Source organism: Argiope bruennichi, chromosome 8, assembly GCF_947563725.1.
Source record: "Argiope bruennichi chromosome 8, qqArgBrue1.1, whole genome shotgun sequence".
NCBI classification, from domain to species: Eukaryota; Metazoa; Arthropoda; class Arachnida; order Araneae; family Araneidae; genus Argiope; species Argiope bruennichi.
This window is the reverse complement of record NC_079158.1, coordinates 30,318,671-30,335,229: the sequence shown is the minus strand read 5'-3', so window position 1 is coordinate 30,335,229 and position 16,559 is coordinate 30,318,671. Positions and strand designations below refer to the sequence as shown.

At 30.2% G+C, this 16,559-nt stretch overlaps 1 protein-coding gene across 1 annotated transcript in view; it reads left to right on the top strand.

Annotated features, from left to right (window-relative positions):
• The first annotated feature begins 6,443 nt into the window (after positions 1-6,443).
• Positions 6,444-16,559, top strand: part of LOC129981192 (uncharacterized protein PF3D7_1120000-like) — a 30,849-nt gene continuing 20,733 nt past the window's right edge. Inside the window, exons 1-3 of the mRNA XM_056091927.1 lie at positions 6,444-6,551; positions 7,905-7,984; positions 13,467-13,515. Of these exons, the coding sequence (XP_055947902.1) occupies positions 6,463-6,551; positions 7,905-7,984; positions 13,467-13,515 (218 nt within the window). The 5' untranslated portion in view covers positions 6,444-6,462. The remainder of the gene's footprint in view (positions 6,552-7,904; positions 7,985-13,466; positions 13,516-16,559) is intronic.

Genomic DNA, 16,559 nt, shown 5'->3' with positions numbered 1-16,559 from the left:
CGGATCGATACCATAGAATTCCTATGGGTCTCGGGAAATGTCGATGATGCCAACTTCCGGTCAGACTGGAAGTTGTTATGTCTCGGTTTCTATGCAACGTTGAGACGAGTGTGACCCGTCTAAACACTCGTCTTGATGAATAGAGTCGAAAGACATTTTTACCGAAACTCTGGTCTTGATAGAGTCCGAAAGCTTGTTTCGAAATTTACAAATTCAAGTTACATTGCATTTGCTCATATCGTTGGATAGTACTCGCCAAAATGCACGTAACTAAACGAATTTCACGTTGCTACTTCGAGTGATTCGCGAGTTACGGGTTCTCAAAGTTGTAAAAATTTGAATTTTCAAGCGTTGTTTTCGACCTCGCTTTTGCAAAAACTCTCTTTACGACTGGCATCGATACACTCTACTCGATATTGCTACTATTAAATGATACCACATTTACGTCGCTTAAGTTATTAGGAGCCGAGAAACGGAAACGAGAATGGAAAAAGAACATGATTTTGTTTTGGTTAGGGGGGGGTTGCAGCTCGTAATCGCGTAGGAATGAATAAATAATAAATGTTGCATCCTAAGCTTTTTTCCGATGAAGCCTTGCAAAGAAAAAAAGAAAAGGACCTGAAGAGCAAACAGAGGCCGGAACAATAATCATAATAATGAAACAGTAAACTTTAATTAACGCGTCTGTTAGAATCAATTTTGCAAACTAAATCCTTTTCCATAAAATAAACAAAATTAAAGTTAATTTACTTGTAAACGTACTGTCTTCTCAACGATATTTTTCATCTTAATAGAAACTTTTTTGAAAAGGTAATTAATTTTTGTACTTTCCTTATGCTTAAAGTACTAAAAAATTTAAAAAAAAGGACAGTAAATTATCAAAAATTTTATATTTATATATCATAACGCTGTTCCTTTCCATTGTTAGCCCTTCTCTTACAAAAAAAAAATGTTAATATGTCATGCTTAAGTAATCAGAAAAAAACAAACAAACATATTTTTATTGCTCATATTTTAAGAAGCTTAAAAATGATGTAAAATAAATTAAATTTATGAATGTGTGTTTTTTAAAATTTATAGCACATATATTTTTAAAACATTCATCGTTGGTTATCAGCTAATTTGCAGCGAACGCTACTTGTTTCTGATTTCAATTTCATATCTAACGTAGTCCACTTTCATCTAAATCGAATTTCCGTCATATATCTAATCTAACTTGGCATTCATGCTCCTCGCAGCAAAGCATTTTTCAGCATCTAATTTTGATAGATATTAGCCATTTGCGGTGGAAATAAATTCACAGGTGCGGGTGCCGCCGAAACTCGTTTGGTAATTCATTGTAACTCGCAGAGCCATAAAAAAATATTCGGTACCGTAAAGAAATCGGGAAAAGATTGAATCTTCTAAATGATTTAATTTTCCACCTAAGACCGTTTTCCTGTTAACTGTATTCCAGCGTACAGTCTCAATTTATGGGTTCGTGAACATCATTTTTACTTCGATAACAATTGCCCGCTGCCGTGTGTAACAACGATGTTGGCTATTCTGCGACAAAAGCATCTCGACGTGCTTGGTGTGTCATCCTACTATAAGCTATTAACGCATTGCATGTCACGTCATTCAAATATGCGCGGCGGTAGCATTTCACAAAAGGGTAGAAATTCTCACTTGTACAACGAGCATGTACTACCTTCGTCTTCATAGCCACATCACATTATATTGAGTGACACTATAATCCATTTTATTTGGGTGCCTGTTATTGAGGTCTGTATGTCAATACCTTTTAAGTGTTATTTTCTCAGATGCAAAATAATAAAATACCCCAATCGCGCTATACCATTTACATGTGAGCGATATCAAAATTTTTATACATATCTAAAATAATACGCATGTTGCAGAGAAATCGCTATTTTTACTTATTGTCAAATGCAATAGTCAAATATAAGCAAATCGCTATATGAATTTTCAGACTGTTTCGTTAAGCTTTTTTTTAACAGTAGCAGTTGATTCAAATTAATGTTAATTAATGGAGTTATAAAATATAATTAGAAATGTTCTGATAAAATTTATCCATGTCACCAAAAACTTCCTTAAGTCAGATCAAAGATGTAAAAGAAATCAAGAAATAAGCTCAAATAAAAAGTTTATTCGAATCGGAATAGGCTTAGCTACCTTCCAATGGGAAATGCTATGGCCTGTAAATGAAAGCTGACATCCAAATTTTTCAAAACTATCATCTTAAAACTTGAACCCCCCCCCTTTTTTTTTTACTGATATCAACTTTATTTTTGTACAGCTTTTTTTTCTTTGTTTTTAAAATTTAATTTAATATGCAATCTGTTACAATGCTTTTAATATTATAACGAAATTCAAACTCATTCGTCAAACCAATGAATCACATTCTTTTGTCTATGTTAAAATTAAGACTAAAAAAAAAGCTCCTTTAATTGGACATTAATTCTGAAATGAGATTTTAATTTTAATTTTTATTTCATAACATGCATACTTTTTACTTTACACACAAAGTAATTTGGTGAAAAGTAAAAAGTATGTATGTTACTTTGATTACATTAAATTGATATTTTTCAATCGTATCAAATTACTAGCTGAAATTTTTAAAAATGCGTTCCATATTAAATGCTTAACAATTTAAAAAGTCAATAAACTAGGTGAAAAAATTGTCGCCAAATGCGGCAAGTAAGCTAAAATTTGATAAAATTAAAACAGTTTAATTAAATTATACATAACATATCTCTTACTAAATGAGAAATTTTACAGGCCCCCGGGAAAATATTATTTTATTTGACCGTCACATGCAATATGTTAAAAAGGAGTTAGGATTAATTTAATAGGGTAATAACTGCTGTGTTTTTTCCGCAAATAACCCATTTTAGTATGTTTAAATCTTATAGAGTCAACAAAAATTTCGATGTTCGTCTAATCTATCCACATGCTACCCGTTATCTTTCGAGATTATATAATTTTAATGTTTGATTTCTTATGCCAATTATAAAGACAATTATTAGCAAATTTTTTTTTATTTTAGTTTTCTACAATGGAAGAAAATTACATAATTAAATATTTAACAAAACAGTGGTTTTCATTAAAAAAAGAAAATCTATTATTAGAAAGTATGCGAAACTATTTGTTTAAAAAATTGTCAAAATTCTAGAGAAATTCGCAGGACAGTTAAATTGATATAATTAGAAAGATAAAGTTTTTGAATTTTTAAAAGATGCAAAAAATTAGTTTTATGTAATAATGTTTTCATAGTCTTAGAGAAAAAACCCCAAAATTTTGACTAGCTTTTAATTAATCAAATCGAAAAAAGAAAAAAACTCCCCGAGGCGGACATTTCTGCCGTCCAAAGTACATCGAATTCAATTTAGAATCTAAAAGGCCTGTAGAGTCCGAACAGATATATATATATATATATATATATATATATATATAATTATTATTAATAGTAGAAAAGATTTCAAATGCTACAATAGCCAATTTCTTTTTTATCTTACTTAAAAACAATTTTATTGATTAAGAAACCTTGGTTGTGAATTTTGAAACAAAATTGCGCATAATGACTGGCGATGTGCAATTAAAAAGATATCGATGCAAGAAAAAACGATTTTTGTGTAAAAACATCAATTCTAGTATCAGTTGTTTTTCTAAATGTTTTTCTTTTTTGATGATAACAGTTTATTTATTTATCAATTGATGGTTCTGAAACTTTCATTTTCTCTAAACTTGTATTCATGTTTAGGAAATATAATGTTCGCAGTGTTATTATCCAAACACTTACAACTAGGGATTGCAATACCGGACCAAAATTTCAATACCGGTATTCGGTATTTTTTAGATCTTAATACCGGGATACCGGTTTTAATACCGGTATTAGAAATTTTAGAAAAAGAAAGAAAACAAGGTGTTTCTTTGTTTTATTTGCCAGTTTTATAAGAGAGTGTAATATCACAACAAATAATATGGAACTTATAAATTATAACAGTATATAAAGAAACACAAAAAAGGAAAGGAACAACTTATTTATTTAAATCACAAAAAAGTGTAAATATCACTATTCAGTCTGGGGTACTATTACAAATTTTTGAAATATGATCTTAAAAAACATAATGCATCAGTTGTACTGTCATTAAAGCTGAAAAGTAATTTTGTGTAAAAATTACCAGCTGTTGAAAACGCTCTTTCTGCATCTACGTCTACGTTCTTCAGATAGTGATTTGTGCTGTTCTTTCATGATTGCAACATGAAATTTATTGTTGCATTAGCTGTTAACAAATTAAAATCTCTCCGACATAATGCCTCTATAGTCAGTTTTATTGGAAGTAGAGCTGATATATTTCTGGATATTAAGACGAATTCACTGTCTGAAAAAATTAATTTGCAGGTTTAAGTCGATTATTGCTTTTTGGATAGGATTTTAAATTTCAAAAACCGTTCCATCATTAGGAATAAACTGTTCCAACGTGTCTTAGAATATTTTATTAACATATATTCTGTTTTATTTTCAGTTACTATATATTTTTTAATATGGAATTTTTTCTAGGGGAACGTTTAAATATCTTAACAATTTTTCGAACTTTATAAATTATAGGAAGCAATTCTTGATGGGTTAATATTTCATCCTCATTAGCAATATCTCCTTCCACAATTACATTGTCATTATCTTCATTGTCAATATCACTCTTACTCTTACTCTTTACAAAGTTGGAATCCGAAGTTTCTATATCCACAGTATTTGGATTCTTCTGTTCTTTATATTTTAGGTATAATACATCTATTACTCCTAATTGAATTCCATGTGCATAGCACAACTGCTGATTTGCACCAATCCACTTTCCAACTTTTTTCATAATTGTTGCTCCATTAGTCGTTATGGATTCAATATTTTCTTTCAGGGATAATCCATGTTTCGCTCATTTAGATTTAAGTAATTAATTAAGCCATTCATTAGCTAATTAATTTCGCCCGTTAGGGAGACATAAAAACAAAAACGTATACTATTTTGCTATGTTGGTGATCCTTGAACATATAGTGGAGACAATTTAAAAAATTTCTAGTCAATACCGAAAAACCGGTATTTGAATTTGTAAATACCGGTATTACGAAATTGTAAAATGGCTCAAAATACCGGTATTCGGTATCCCGGTATACCGGTATTGCAATCCCTACTTACAACCCATTCATTCTTTTGAAAATCAATACAAAGACAATTATGATTTTCATTTCATCTTCAATTTTTTCAGTTTTAAATTACTTTTAGTCAATTCTATAACACAGATATTACCTGTTATAAAATTTTCTAAAAGTAACTAGTACAAATATCATAACTAAAAAAAAAAAAAAAAAATTGGGATTCTTCAGATGTTTTGAGTGCAGAAAAATGATCTTTGTTATGTACTAATTGACTTCTTCTCCAACCTACCGCAGATAGTTTTACATTCCTACCGCAATTTATCACCCATGGGTGATAGTTAAATCCATTAGTTATGAGAGAACATATACTGGCTATATGAGGAAGCATATAAATTCCATGGGCTGCTGAAAAGGATAACAGATCTTATTGCCCAACAGTTTGGAAAGAAGTGAAAGAACTTTCCTGCTTCATCCACCAATATTCAGTTATCAAGCATCAGTTCTGAATATCTTGATAATTTGACATTTCAACTGGGATATAATCTAAGCTACCTTATAGAGGGATAGTTGCATCAATTTTCAAACTTTAGTTCCAAGAAATTTCAAAATCTTAAGTATAGTCTAAATTTTAATAATTATATAAAAGTTGTATTTTTGTTTAATAATTATTAATTATTGTAATGTAAAAAATGTAAATTGTAAAAAACGTAAAACCTATTTTCGAACTTACTTTCCACTATTAATTTAAATTTACTTTTTAATTATTTTTTTTAAATTCAGAATATTACCAATTTTTCAAATTGTAAAATTATAATTGTCTTACTTTATTGTGATAGAAACAGTGGTAATTCCAAGGACATTAGCCTAGATTAATTATTTCAAAATTATTATAAAGGCAGCAATTAATCGAATCAAAATCTTGTCGGAAGTTATCTATCAATATAATAAAGTGTTCTATTTTTTTCACAAGAAAGCTGTGGAAATTTTGAAATAAAATACAGTGAAATCATATATTTTTACCCACATTACATAATACATTAACGATCAATATTATCGTAAATATTTCCGATTGCACTTAAAACATAATTTGAAATACTCGAAATATAATCATTATGAGGCATTTAATGATAATTTAGTAGATAAATGGCATTCATTTTCAAGGACAGCTTTTTATTTTGTTATTTTCGAGACTTTAATGTTAGAAGTGTCAGAGAAGAGATATATTCTATGGGAAAAATATCATCTGTAACCGCAATCTGGTGCATTTGAGGAGTTTTTCGCTTCTGTAATGACTCTATTTCTAGTAGATAAATGATATCGACCTTTGCCTTTGTAGTAGTTCATATAAAAAAACAACTCTTTCTCGCTGAAAATTTACTGCAAAGTGGGCTCTTCAGCTTGTAAGTATATTTAATCCTTTGAGCTCTTAACAAGTAAAAATAAAAAATTTTGTTCAGCCCATGGACGCGTTTATTTTATTCTTTTTTGTTTAAAATGAGTGGCATGTTGGAAAGTATTTAATTCAAAGAAATTTTGATACCGAAATTGTTGTTACTTAACACATTTCATTATTTTACATGATATATTGTTTCCTCTATCTCTTTTGTTTCATATGTTTGGTGAAATGTACCAAAATATACATCTTGCTAATTAAAATAGAACATTCAATTTTTAAAAATTTCTCTTCTCTTCAATATTTTTTATTACCCTAAGAAAACATCTTAAATTGTTTTTAAAAAATTGTTTATACTTTAGAGACTTAAAAAGACAAGAAAAAAATGTATAAAATTAGAATCCTTTATTTTTTAAAAATATACAACTAAATGTCATTAGAAAGATTTCGATCAAAGGATTCTTTAAAAAGTTTGTAATAATGGACGCGTTTATTTTATTCTTTTTTGTTTAAAATGAGTGGCATGTTGGAAAGTATTTAATTCAAAGAAATTTTGATACCGAAATTGTTGTTACTTAACATATTTCATTATTTTACATGATATATTGTTTCCTCTATCTCTTTTGTTTCATATGTTTGGTGAAATGTACCAAAATATACATCTTGCTAATTAAAATAGAACATTCAATTTTTAAAAATTTCTCTTCTCTTCAATATTTTTTATTACCCTAAGAAAACATCTTAAATTGTTTTTAAAAAATTGTTTATACTTTAGAGACTTAAAAAGACAAAAAAAGAAAAAAAATGTATAAAATTAGAATCCTTTATTTTTAAAAAATACACAACTAAATGTCATTTGAAAGATTTCGATCAAAGGATTCTTTAAAAAGTTTGTAATAATGCAAGTCAGTCAATTGCTATCTTTTTATACTTTGTTGTTTACAAAGTAAAATAATAACAATAATAATAATTAAACATAAATAAAATAAAATAAAAAATGCCCTTGAGAAATCGAAAGTTAAAAAATTGCTAACATTTATTTTACAGATCAAAAGTATAGTAATTTTGCATATATTTCTCTTTGCATATGTAATTCAGATAAAACTAAATCGAATTTTTATAGCTTGCAATTTTTAATGCGGATATTCTTTCAGAAGTGTAAGTATATGAATTTTTAAACTAGTTGTTTTCTCGAAATAAATAAACATAAAAATAATAAAGTTCTTATCAATATCATTTGTCACCTCTTCGGATCGCTAGAAATAAAAACCTTTTGATATTCAAAATCTGTAGAATCAAATGTTCGTCATATGCACTTCAAGACAAATTTGAAAATTTAATAACCTGAATTTCCTTTCAGCACTATGAAGGTCCTAGTTATTCTGTTTCTCGCCGGCTTTGCCTTGGCAGCGGCCAACCCCATCTTTGAACTCGCCGAAGGTGAGTGAATGGAAAAAAAAATATTTCATGTTAAAAAGAAATTTGAATTAAATTATTTTTATGTTAACAACAATTGAAGTTGACAGATAGATTGTAATAGCCACAAGTTAACTTAAATTTAAATTGGGATTTTTTGGTAAATAGAACTTTGAAAGACACAATGCCCAACATAAAAGTATATCGAAAAGTTATAATTTATAGTAAAAGAGCCACTGATAATTAGTTATAAATTATTAGACACAGTAATTTTATAGGTTATTTTAAAATCCTTCTTCTACCTAGAAGAAGACCACACACTATCGACAGATTCTTTTCCAGAAGTCATGCTGGCAACCAGTTGAATTGTCCGCTTATCATCGTCTTGGCAACCTAGACTAAAGAAATACATTCATTACACACAGAAAAAATTGTAATCGTTAAAAAAATTCCAGCTCGAGATTTTCACGATTCTTCATATTTCAGACTTCGTCGAATCCGAAAAACGTATTTTTGGAATTTTATTATTCTGTATATTTGTTTGTGAATACTATAATTCAAAGCCAATTTGAGTTAGATAGATGAAATTCAGTATATTGTGTCTACTTAAAAATTGTCGATTTCTATCAAATTTTGAACGAAATTCATTTAGATACAATCTGTCTGTCAAAATACTAATGAATGCGAGAATTAAGGACATAAAGAGCTAGACAGATGAAATTTGGAAAACAAATTTAGCATCGAAATGCATATCTGTATGACATTTGGAACCAAACAGCCAAGGAATTGACTTTTTGTTGGTTTGTACTACTTCAAAACTGCAACAACTTCAGTAAATAAAAAAAATTAATTCACAGTTTTAGCATCTATAACGTAAAACCGTATCAAACTTTGAACCAAATCTGTCAAAAAGTGTCTGTCTGTAGGTCTATATTTTCTCCCTTATGTAAACACAATAATTTAAAAATGCAGTAACTTAAATGCCCAAAATTTCATAAGTAAACTTTGTAATTCCATATTAAATTACGACTTCAATCGGTTGGAGGAAAAAGGCCGCCACAATACTTATCAATTTGTTTTCGTGTATTAGTCTCATGTCAGTGATTAATCGCCAAAGATCACAAGGTAAAAACATGATATTCAACCCCCAAAAGATCGATTATTTGCAACTATTGCTCGATATTGATATGCACTTAATACACAAGTACGGGTTTCTTTACAATACTATGAACAAGCGGAAGGGACATTAACTGTTGAGACAGCATGGGCCGTAAGCTTATAATCGCCTTCCCCCCAAAAAGTTTCTAAATTAATAAAACATATATGATTTAACATAATTATAAGCATAAAAATAGTTAGGAGTGAGATAATAATGAAATTTAATTCATGAATCTCATTAATTTTTTTAAGTGAGAGGGGAGAGTGAGAAAGCATACTTTTAGCAAGTTGGCTGTCCACAATTCACATATCTCATCTAATCAAGGGTCTTTTAGCATTTGGTTGAAGTGTTCGACAAATTCCTCAGGAAAAATAGATAGTTTTGTGATCTTCCACTAGCTTCATATTCAATGAGACTTACTTGATGCCCGATATTTGTTCAGAAATTTTCCTTATTTTTTTTAATGAGTGAAACATGTTTCCTGAATATTTGTTGCAGCACCCTTTGTTGAGTTATAGGAGAGGAAATCTAAGCCTCAAGTATTTTTCTTTTAGTTTTCTTGAAGAGTGCTATAAAAGCCTTTTCTTTATTTACTGAAGATTGAATTTTCGAGACTATTGAGTACTCCTTAAAAGAGGCAACATATTGTCTGCATCGATTTGCATATTTAAGTACAAAATTTCCATTTTTTCAATTGAAACACTCTGAGATCTTATGGTTTCTCATACGCGTTTTATTTGTAACTTGAAGCTATCTAGGGTAGCAAATTTTTGGCGAGAAAAACTTTGGCCTATGAACATCCTTACGTATTTTTCAATTATGATATATTTAATCGTTCCGAGATTGCAGATGGTAGCGATATTCTCTGTTTTTAAAATGTGTAAGAATATGAGTTGTGGCCTTTTCTTCTTGAGTTGTCTCAACTGACAGACAGATGCTATACGGAAGCCTTTTTTTTCGAAATTTCTTCTTTGATTTATTCCTTTGAAAGATCAACGGATAACTCTTCGATTACAATCTTCACTGGTTTTTCATCCTTGGATGGTACAATATAGAATTTGAAATTTCGTTCGTCCATATATTGTTTAACTTCCGGTGGTTATCTTAATTACATGGTAGATATTTATAAATTCTTCCGATGGTTGTGCGTTGCATGGAATATTGTGGACTGTTGTGAAGTTAATTTTCTTCTAACCAATTGCAATACTCAGAGGTCAAGTATCTTCAAGTCAACCTTTCCGATCACTGTATTGCAAATCAGCAAGCTTTCTCATTATAATCTGGATGATGGAGAATTTTTAATGACCATTCGATATTTAGTGCTATTATTGGGTTCAAAGAGGATCATTGGACTATGACAGCTACTGGTTATCTCATTCTATTTTGATTTTCTTCGTCTAAACTGCCGCTTGATTTTCTAGGCGTGATAATATAAGTATATATTACAGTTTCCCTGGTGTAAAATTTTAAGGATGATTTAATCATTCTCAAAGTGATCAATTAGTTAGTTAATTTTAGTAGAAGGTAGACTGATGTTACGATGAGATAGAAGGTTAAATAAGCACTCAAGAATCCCTGATAATTGGTCTTTCTAAGCAGTTTTTGCTTTATTTTTTTCACTTCATCTCTTCTTCTTTACGCATATTTCCATCCATATATTCAAATGAATGATCCATATATTCGAAGCGTTGAAAGGGTAGAGTCTTTCTACTAAGAGCACACTCGATATGATCCGGCGATTTAAGCACGTCCATCTTGGTTAAAGGGGTGTAAATCGTTATACTATTCGAGTAATTGGAGCTCCCCAAAAATTGCTAAAATTCTGAGCAACAGTCTTTTAGGGCAAAAGTTTTCAGAGCAAAAACTACACTTCGGAGCACGAACACTCATGTGTATGAAAATAAGATTTTTACTGCTCATGGCATTCACGGTTTTGCCCAAGTTCTACAGTTTTATGCGGGAAGAAGGAAATAGAACTTTTTATTAGAGCTTACAAGAAAATTTCAGGAAAAATCTCCATGATCTTTTTTTGCTCATTTAATTTATTGTGCACTATCTAAAATTTCGTAATTTGCCGATTTAAATAGGAAATCTCTTAAAGAATTTTCATCGCAAATGATAATAAACTTTCATAAAGACACGAATTTAAAAAAATAAAGATGTGAGAATTCGTCTGTTTAATGCCAGTTTGAAATTCAGTGTGATCCATGATTCTATCAGTTAAAAACTATTACTTCTGGTTACTTTTTATTATGACAATTTACATAAAATTGTAAATGTTTAGAACTGGAAAGTAAAATAACTCTCATAATAATTTCGCTTTTGTGCAATTTTTGGAAATTTATAAAAGAAAAATCCCTCCATACCATGCTTTTCAATTTGAAATCTAAATATTTCTATATGACTAGAAGAGATGTACCCATTTAGACGGTTTGTCATCCTGTTAACAATATTTCAGATCTGATTGTCACAGATAATATAAATTTGGAATAAAAAAATCTCATGCACAAGGTAAAGTGTTTAAGAAATAAAAAATACTTTAGATGTAAATATAGAATAAGATTAGAAGTTTTGTTTCTTTGAAATAGCACTTTTCTATTCATAGCGTTCACGGACATTTGAATCTAAACTAGGCATTGCAATATCGGACCAAAAGTTCAATACCGGTATTCGGTATTTTTTAGATCTTAATACCGGGATACCGGTTTTAATACCGGTATTAGAAAAAAGAAAGAAAACACAGGTGTTTCTTTGTTTTATTTGCCAGTTTTATTAGAGAGTGTAAACATCACAAAAAAATGATTTGTAACTTATAAATTATAAGAGTATATAAAGAATCACAAAAAAGTAAAGGAACATTTTATTTATTTAAATCACAAAAAAATGTAAATATCACTATTCAGTCTGTGTTCACATTTCAGAAATTTGTAATAGTATCTTAAAAAACTTAATGCATTAATTGTACATTAAGATCTGGAACGTAATTTTGTGCAAAAATGGCCGGCTGTCGAAAACGCTCTTTCTTCATCTACGCTAGTAGGTGGTACTGTTAGCAATGTGCAATATACTTTTTTAAGTATTTACCTCTTAATCCCTCATCTTCAAACAAATCGATTTCTCGTCGGATGGTTTTGAATATAGCTGATTTCTGTATTTTGGTTTGTTGAAATTTTTTTACATATCCTTGATTCTAATTTTTGTTCAAGAGACAATTCGTTTTCACTATTGACATTAGTGTCATCATAATCTTCGATAACTGTACCGAATTCTTCTGAATGTGGATAAAAAAAGTTAAGAAAATTTACTATAAACTTGATGATATTTAAATTGGTTAGTCTCTTTTCTTTTTCATTTTCATTTTTAAAATAATTATAATTATGTAAATACCGTGCGACTTTTTATATTACTATTTATCTGTAATGTTTACATCTCTTAAAAGTCTTCATCGAGTCTTCATTGTTAATTGTAAACATCTCCTCCTTTCATCTTTCCTCTCTCCCCTATTTTGTCAAATTAAACCCATCCATCCTAACGCATGCTCAAAAGTGCGGAGGGTTTTACAATCCATTGTCAAATAATATTTTATCACTTTTCTTGATTGTACGATGCAACTTTGTACTCACAATCTAATTGATTTGGCCCTTTGGGAAGAAATAAAAACAAAAGCGTATACTATTTTGCTATGTTGGCGATCCCTGAACATATAGTGGAGACAATTTTAAAAATTTCTAGTAAATACCGAAAAACCGGTATTTAAACTTGTGAATACCGGTATTACAAAAATGTACAAATGGCTCTAAATACCGGTATTCGGTATCCCGGTATACCGGTATTGCAATCCCTAATCTAAACTAATCATTAATATTAGATGTAAACAGAGAATTGAACAGCTGATCGGACTGAACAGGAAATGATAGAAATTCCCGAAAGAAAATATTAGCTTCTGCTTTCAGTTTGACTAATGAAGGGGGAATATATTTAATCAGAAAGATTATTATTTTTTCATGATTAAGTTTATTCACACTGATAAATCAGTCTTTGTAAACATAAAAAATATGTAGCTGAATTGCTTGACGCCAGAGCAGAAATTGAGATTTATGCATTTGGTAATGGTTTAGATAGAGGGCTGAGACATTTTCCGACTATACCCATTGTTACAACTGGCGATGAACAATTATATAAGTAGATTACCGCTGAAACCCGTATACGAATAGAATACTATAAAAAGTCAACTTCTTATATTATTTTATATTTTCTTTCTGTGAAGATCACTTTATTTTATTATTTTATGAATGCATTATTAAGCATCATTTCTGACCTTGTATAATTTTGTCTTTTTATTTCAAGTTGGTGGTTTTGGAGATTTTGTGGATGACATTGATTTCGCTACTGACGAGTAAGTTACTGTTTTAATACTATACTCACCACTAATTTGAACTCAGTTTGATAGAAATTAAGAAAGTTAGAATTAACTTCAATATGAGTTAATGACGTCAAACGTATTTGTGCTTCTTTTGCTGCAATAAGAAAACCTGCCGGAAATGGATTGACCCTTATTTCGAATGCAGTACCTTAATGTACCAAATATCAATAATTTTACTAAAAACTAGATTTTGTTGAAATAAATCAGTTATTTCTAAATAAGATTCCTTTTTAGGATAATTTAGTTATTTATAAATGTAATCTCAGTGTCATTTTTAATATTGTCAACAGGAATTAACATAAATTATGAAATTCATTAGTATTTTGTGGTTTTGTTGTTATTGTTGTTTCTAATGGCACTTGCCATGGAAAAGCTCAGTGACTAAATCAGCGATTTAAGCCGAGAGGTACGTCTCTTGTTTTAGTAGTGCCAACTAGGGCCAAGAGTACGTCTTAGCTACTCACACATCACATTCGCTTGCACAGCCCCTTTTTGCAGGGGGGGAGGGGGGATATTCACACATCTCACAGATAGAACAGATGAAGAACGACCATGCCGGAACCGGGACTCGAACCCAGATCACAGGGAAGATGCGCTACCCCTATGTCAGGACGTCGGTATTTTGTGGTTCTAAATGTTGTATGTCCTAAAATATACGATGTCAATAATTAAAATTCCCCTTTACAGAGTGTCTTTGCAATAACCATTAGTAAGAAAGGTACGAAACTTTATGAATAATTTTATAAAGGATTGAATAAAATTTGGGATAGAAAAAAAATACTCCCAATGAAGAATCAGGAGGTTTATTGCCACGAAAACAAATAAAACGCAAACAAACTGATGGAGTGGTTATAAATCAAGCGAAATTTCATCGGAAATTTATTGTCGATTGTTGTAATATTCTGAAAGATTGAAATTCTGTCCTTTTCTTGAACTTCTATTTCCCCTACTTCATAAAAAATGTTTTTTCCCCTCCAAGACGAGATGACAGCTTTTCTGTTTTTCCAAATTTCATTATCTATTTTAAAATCTTTTAGCTCTAATTGAAGTAGTTTCTTTGCTCCTTTTTCCCCCGAACAATTTCATGCGGAATTGTTCTGATAGTTTGAATAGCGAATATACTGAAAACGAGTTCTCTACGAATATTTTTTTATAAACACTACTTCAGCATGGTGGGGGAGAAATTTACGAATTACAGATTTTCATGTTCTCTGGTGGTCAAATCTGGAACAATTTCTTAATTTTTCAACTATTATTCTTACTTTTATTATTAAGACAGCAAAAAAGTTTCACAATATTCAGATGAATGTAGTTGTAGACAGTTCTGAATAGCAGAACTTTAATTATGGATATCTTGTACAATGGATCTGATGGATAAAATTGTAATCTCATCAACTCAGCGTCAGCTTATACATAATATTTCTTTATATTCATTTTATTTATTTCTAAGTAAGACACTTATTGATCTATAGTGTAACATGATGTGCTAAGAATTGTTGAATAAAGATGTAACACTATCAGAGTTATTCTTTATATGAAATTCCTCTGTAACTCATTGGTCTAATGATATGATTAGTATATTTGATAAAGCTAACAGACTATTAATTAAATTAATTTTAACTAATTTTGTTTACATTTCTGTTAGTTGAATACTGTTTGTCCATATCTTACATAATCTTCTAGGTCAACAAATAAACTATACTCAAAACGATAAAATAAAAAAAAAAGTGAAAGTAAAAATGTATTGATGGTAAATTAATTTTTTTTATTATCACGGGTATTTGTTAATAAATAATTATATAATGAATAAAGTATAATTGTTTTAAACTTTATAACTTTTATTATAATTAGAAATATAAATTGTATACTGTTAATACAAAATGATTAATTAATAAAATAATAATTACCATGTTTCTGTAGTGTTTGAGTTGTGATTCCTATAATTTCCAAACAAAACAAAATACATCTATGATAAGACGAGTGACATGTTGCAGGGAGAGTGAAAATCTCATTCGAATTCTGTGTGTTTGATATGTGCAAAGAATGAAGAGCGATGACTGTGGTAGGAGTTCATAACTTATCCAATATCATTCTTCGCATAATATCTAATCACTAGAGTCTTGGAGGATACTTTGAAAGAGTTTGTATGTTGGTGAGACATAGATAGCACAGGAATAAAAATACAACAATAAAATATTTAATAGAACAATTAGATTAAAACTAAAAATTACCTTAAGAATAGCATATAACCCCGCTCACAGGCATGATGTATAATAGTTATGTACAACGGCCATCCAGCCACCACTGAATTGTGCAGTATCGACAGAATTGAAGTGACCGATTGATGTCTTAATCACCACTCTTCTATGAACAACCAATTCCTCAGACTGAACAACCTCTTTGGAAAGGTTTGACTCCTTCTTCTCCAGCAACATATTGTGTCGAAAAATAATGTTCCAGTCGACATCATCTTCTATTTGCTGCTTTCTTGTTCATGGTGGTTGGCCTCGAGCCATAAACGCCAGACGAAACCCGATCTTCATATCTCCACCAACACTCGGCGTTCCAGTAAACTGACACCCAGACAACATGATACATTACAAAAAGCGAAAGGGCGCAGAAGTGGAACATCCCCTTTCAATATTACAGTGCTTCTTTGCCATAGGCTACTAGATGACATAATCTTATTGACAATTCCTTGTTAGTATTGGACTTTTTCAGGGTGCACAATTTCATTGACTTTATATAGCTCTGCTGTTCTTGGGGATGTGCAACAACTCAACAACAGAGGGCATCGTCAAAAGGGAGGAATAAACATGCAGGCAAATACAGTTAATCGAACTCAGTCAAGGATGATGCCTTAGGGGAAGGTGGTAGGGTAATTTTCAATTTTTCGTTGCCCCATTATAATTGAAAATAATTATTATCTCGTCATAGTGAACAACTTTGGTATGTATGTTTTTTGATAACTGTAAATGCTACGAATATAAGGGCTGGAAAATTATTCTCAATTCATA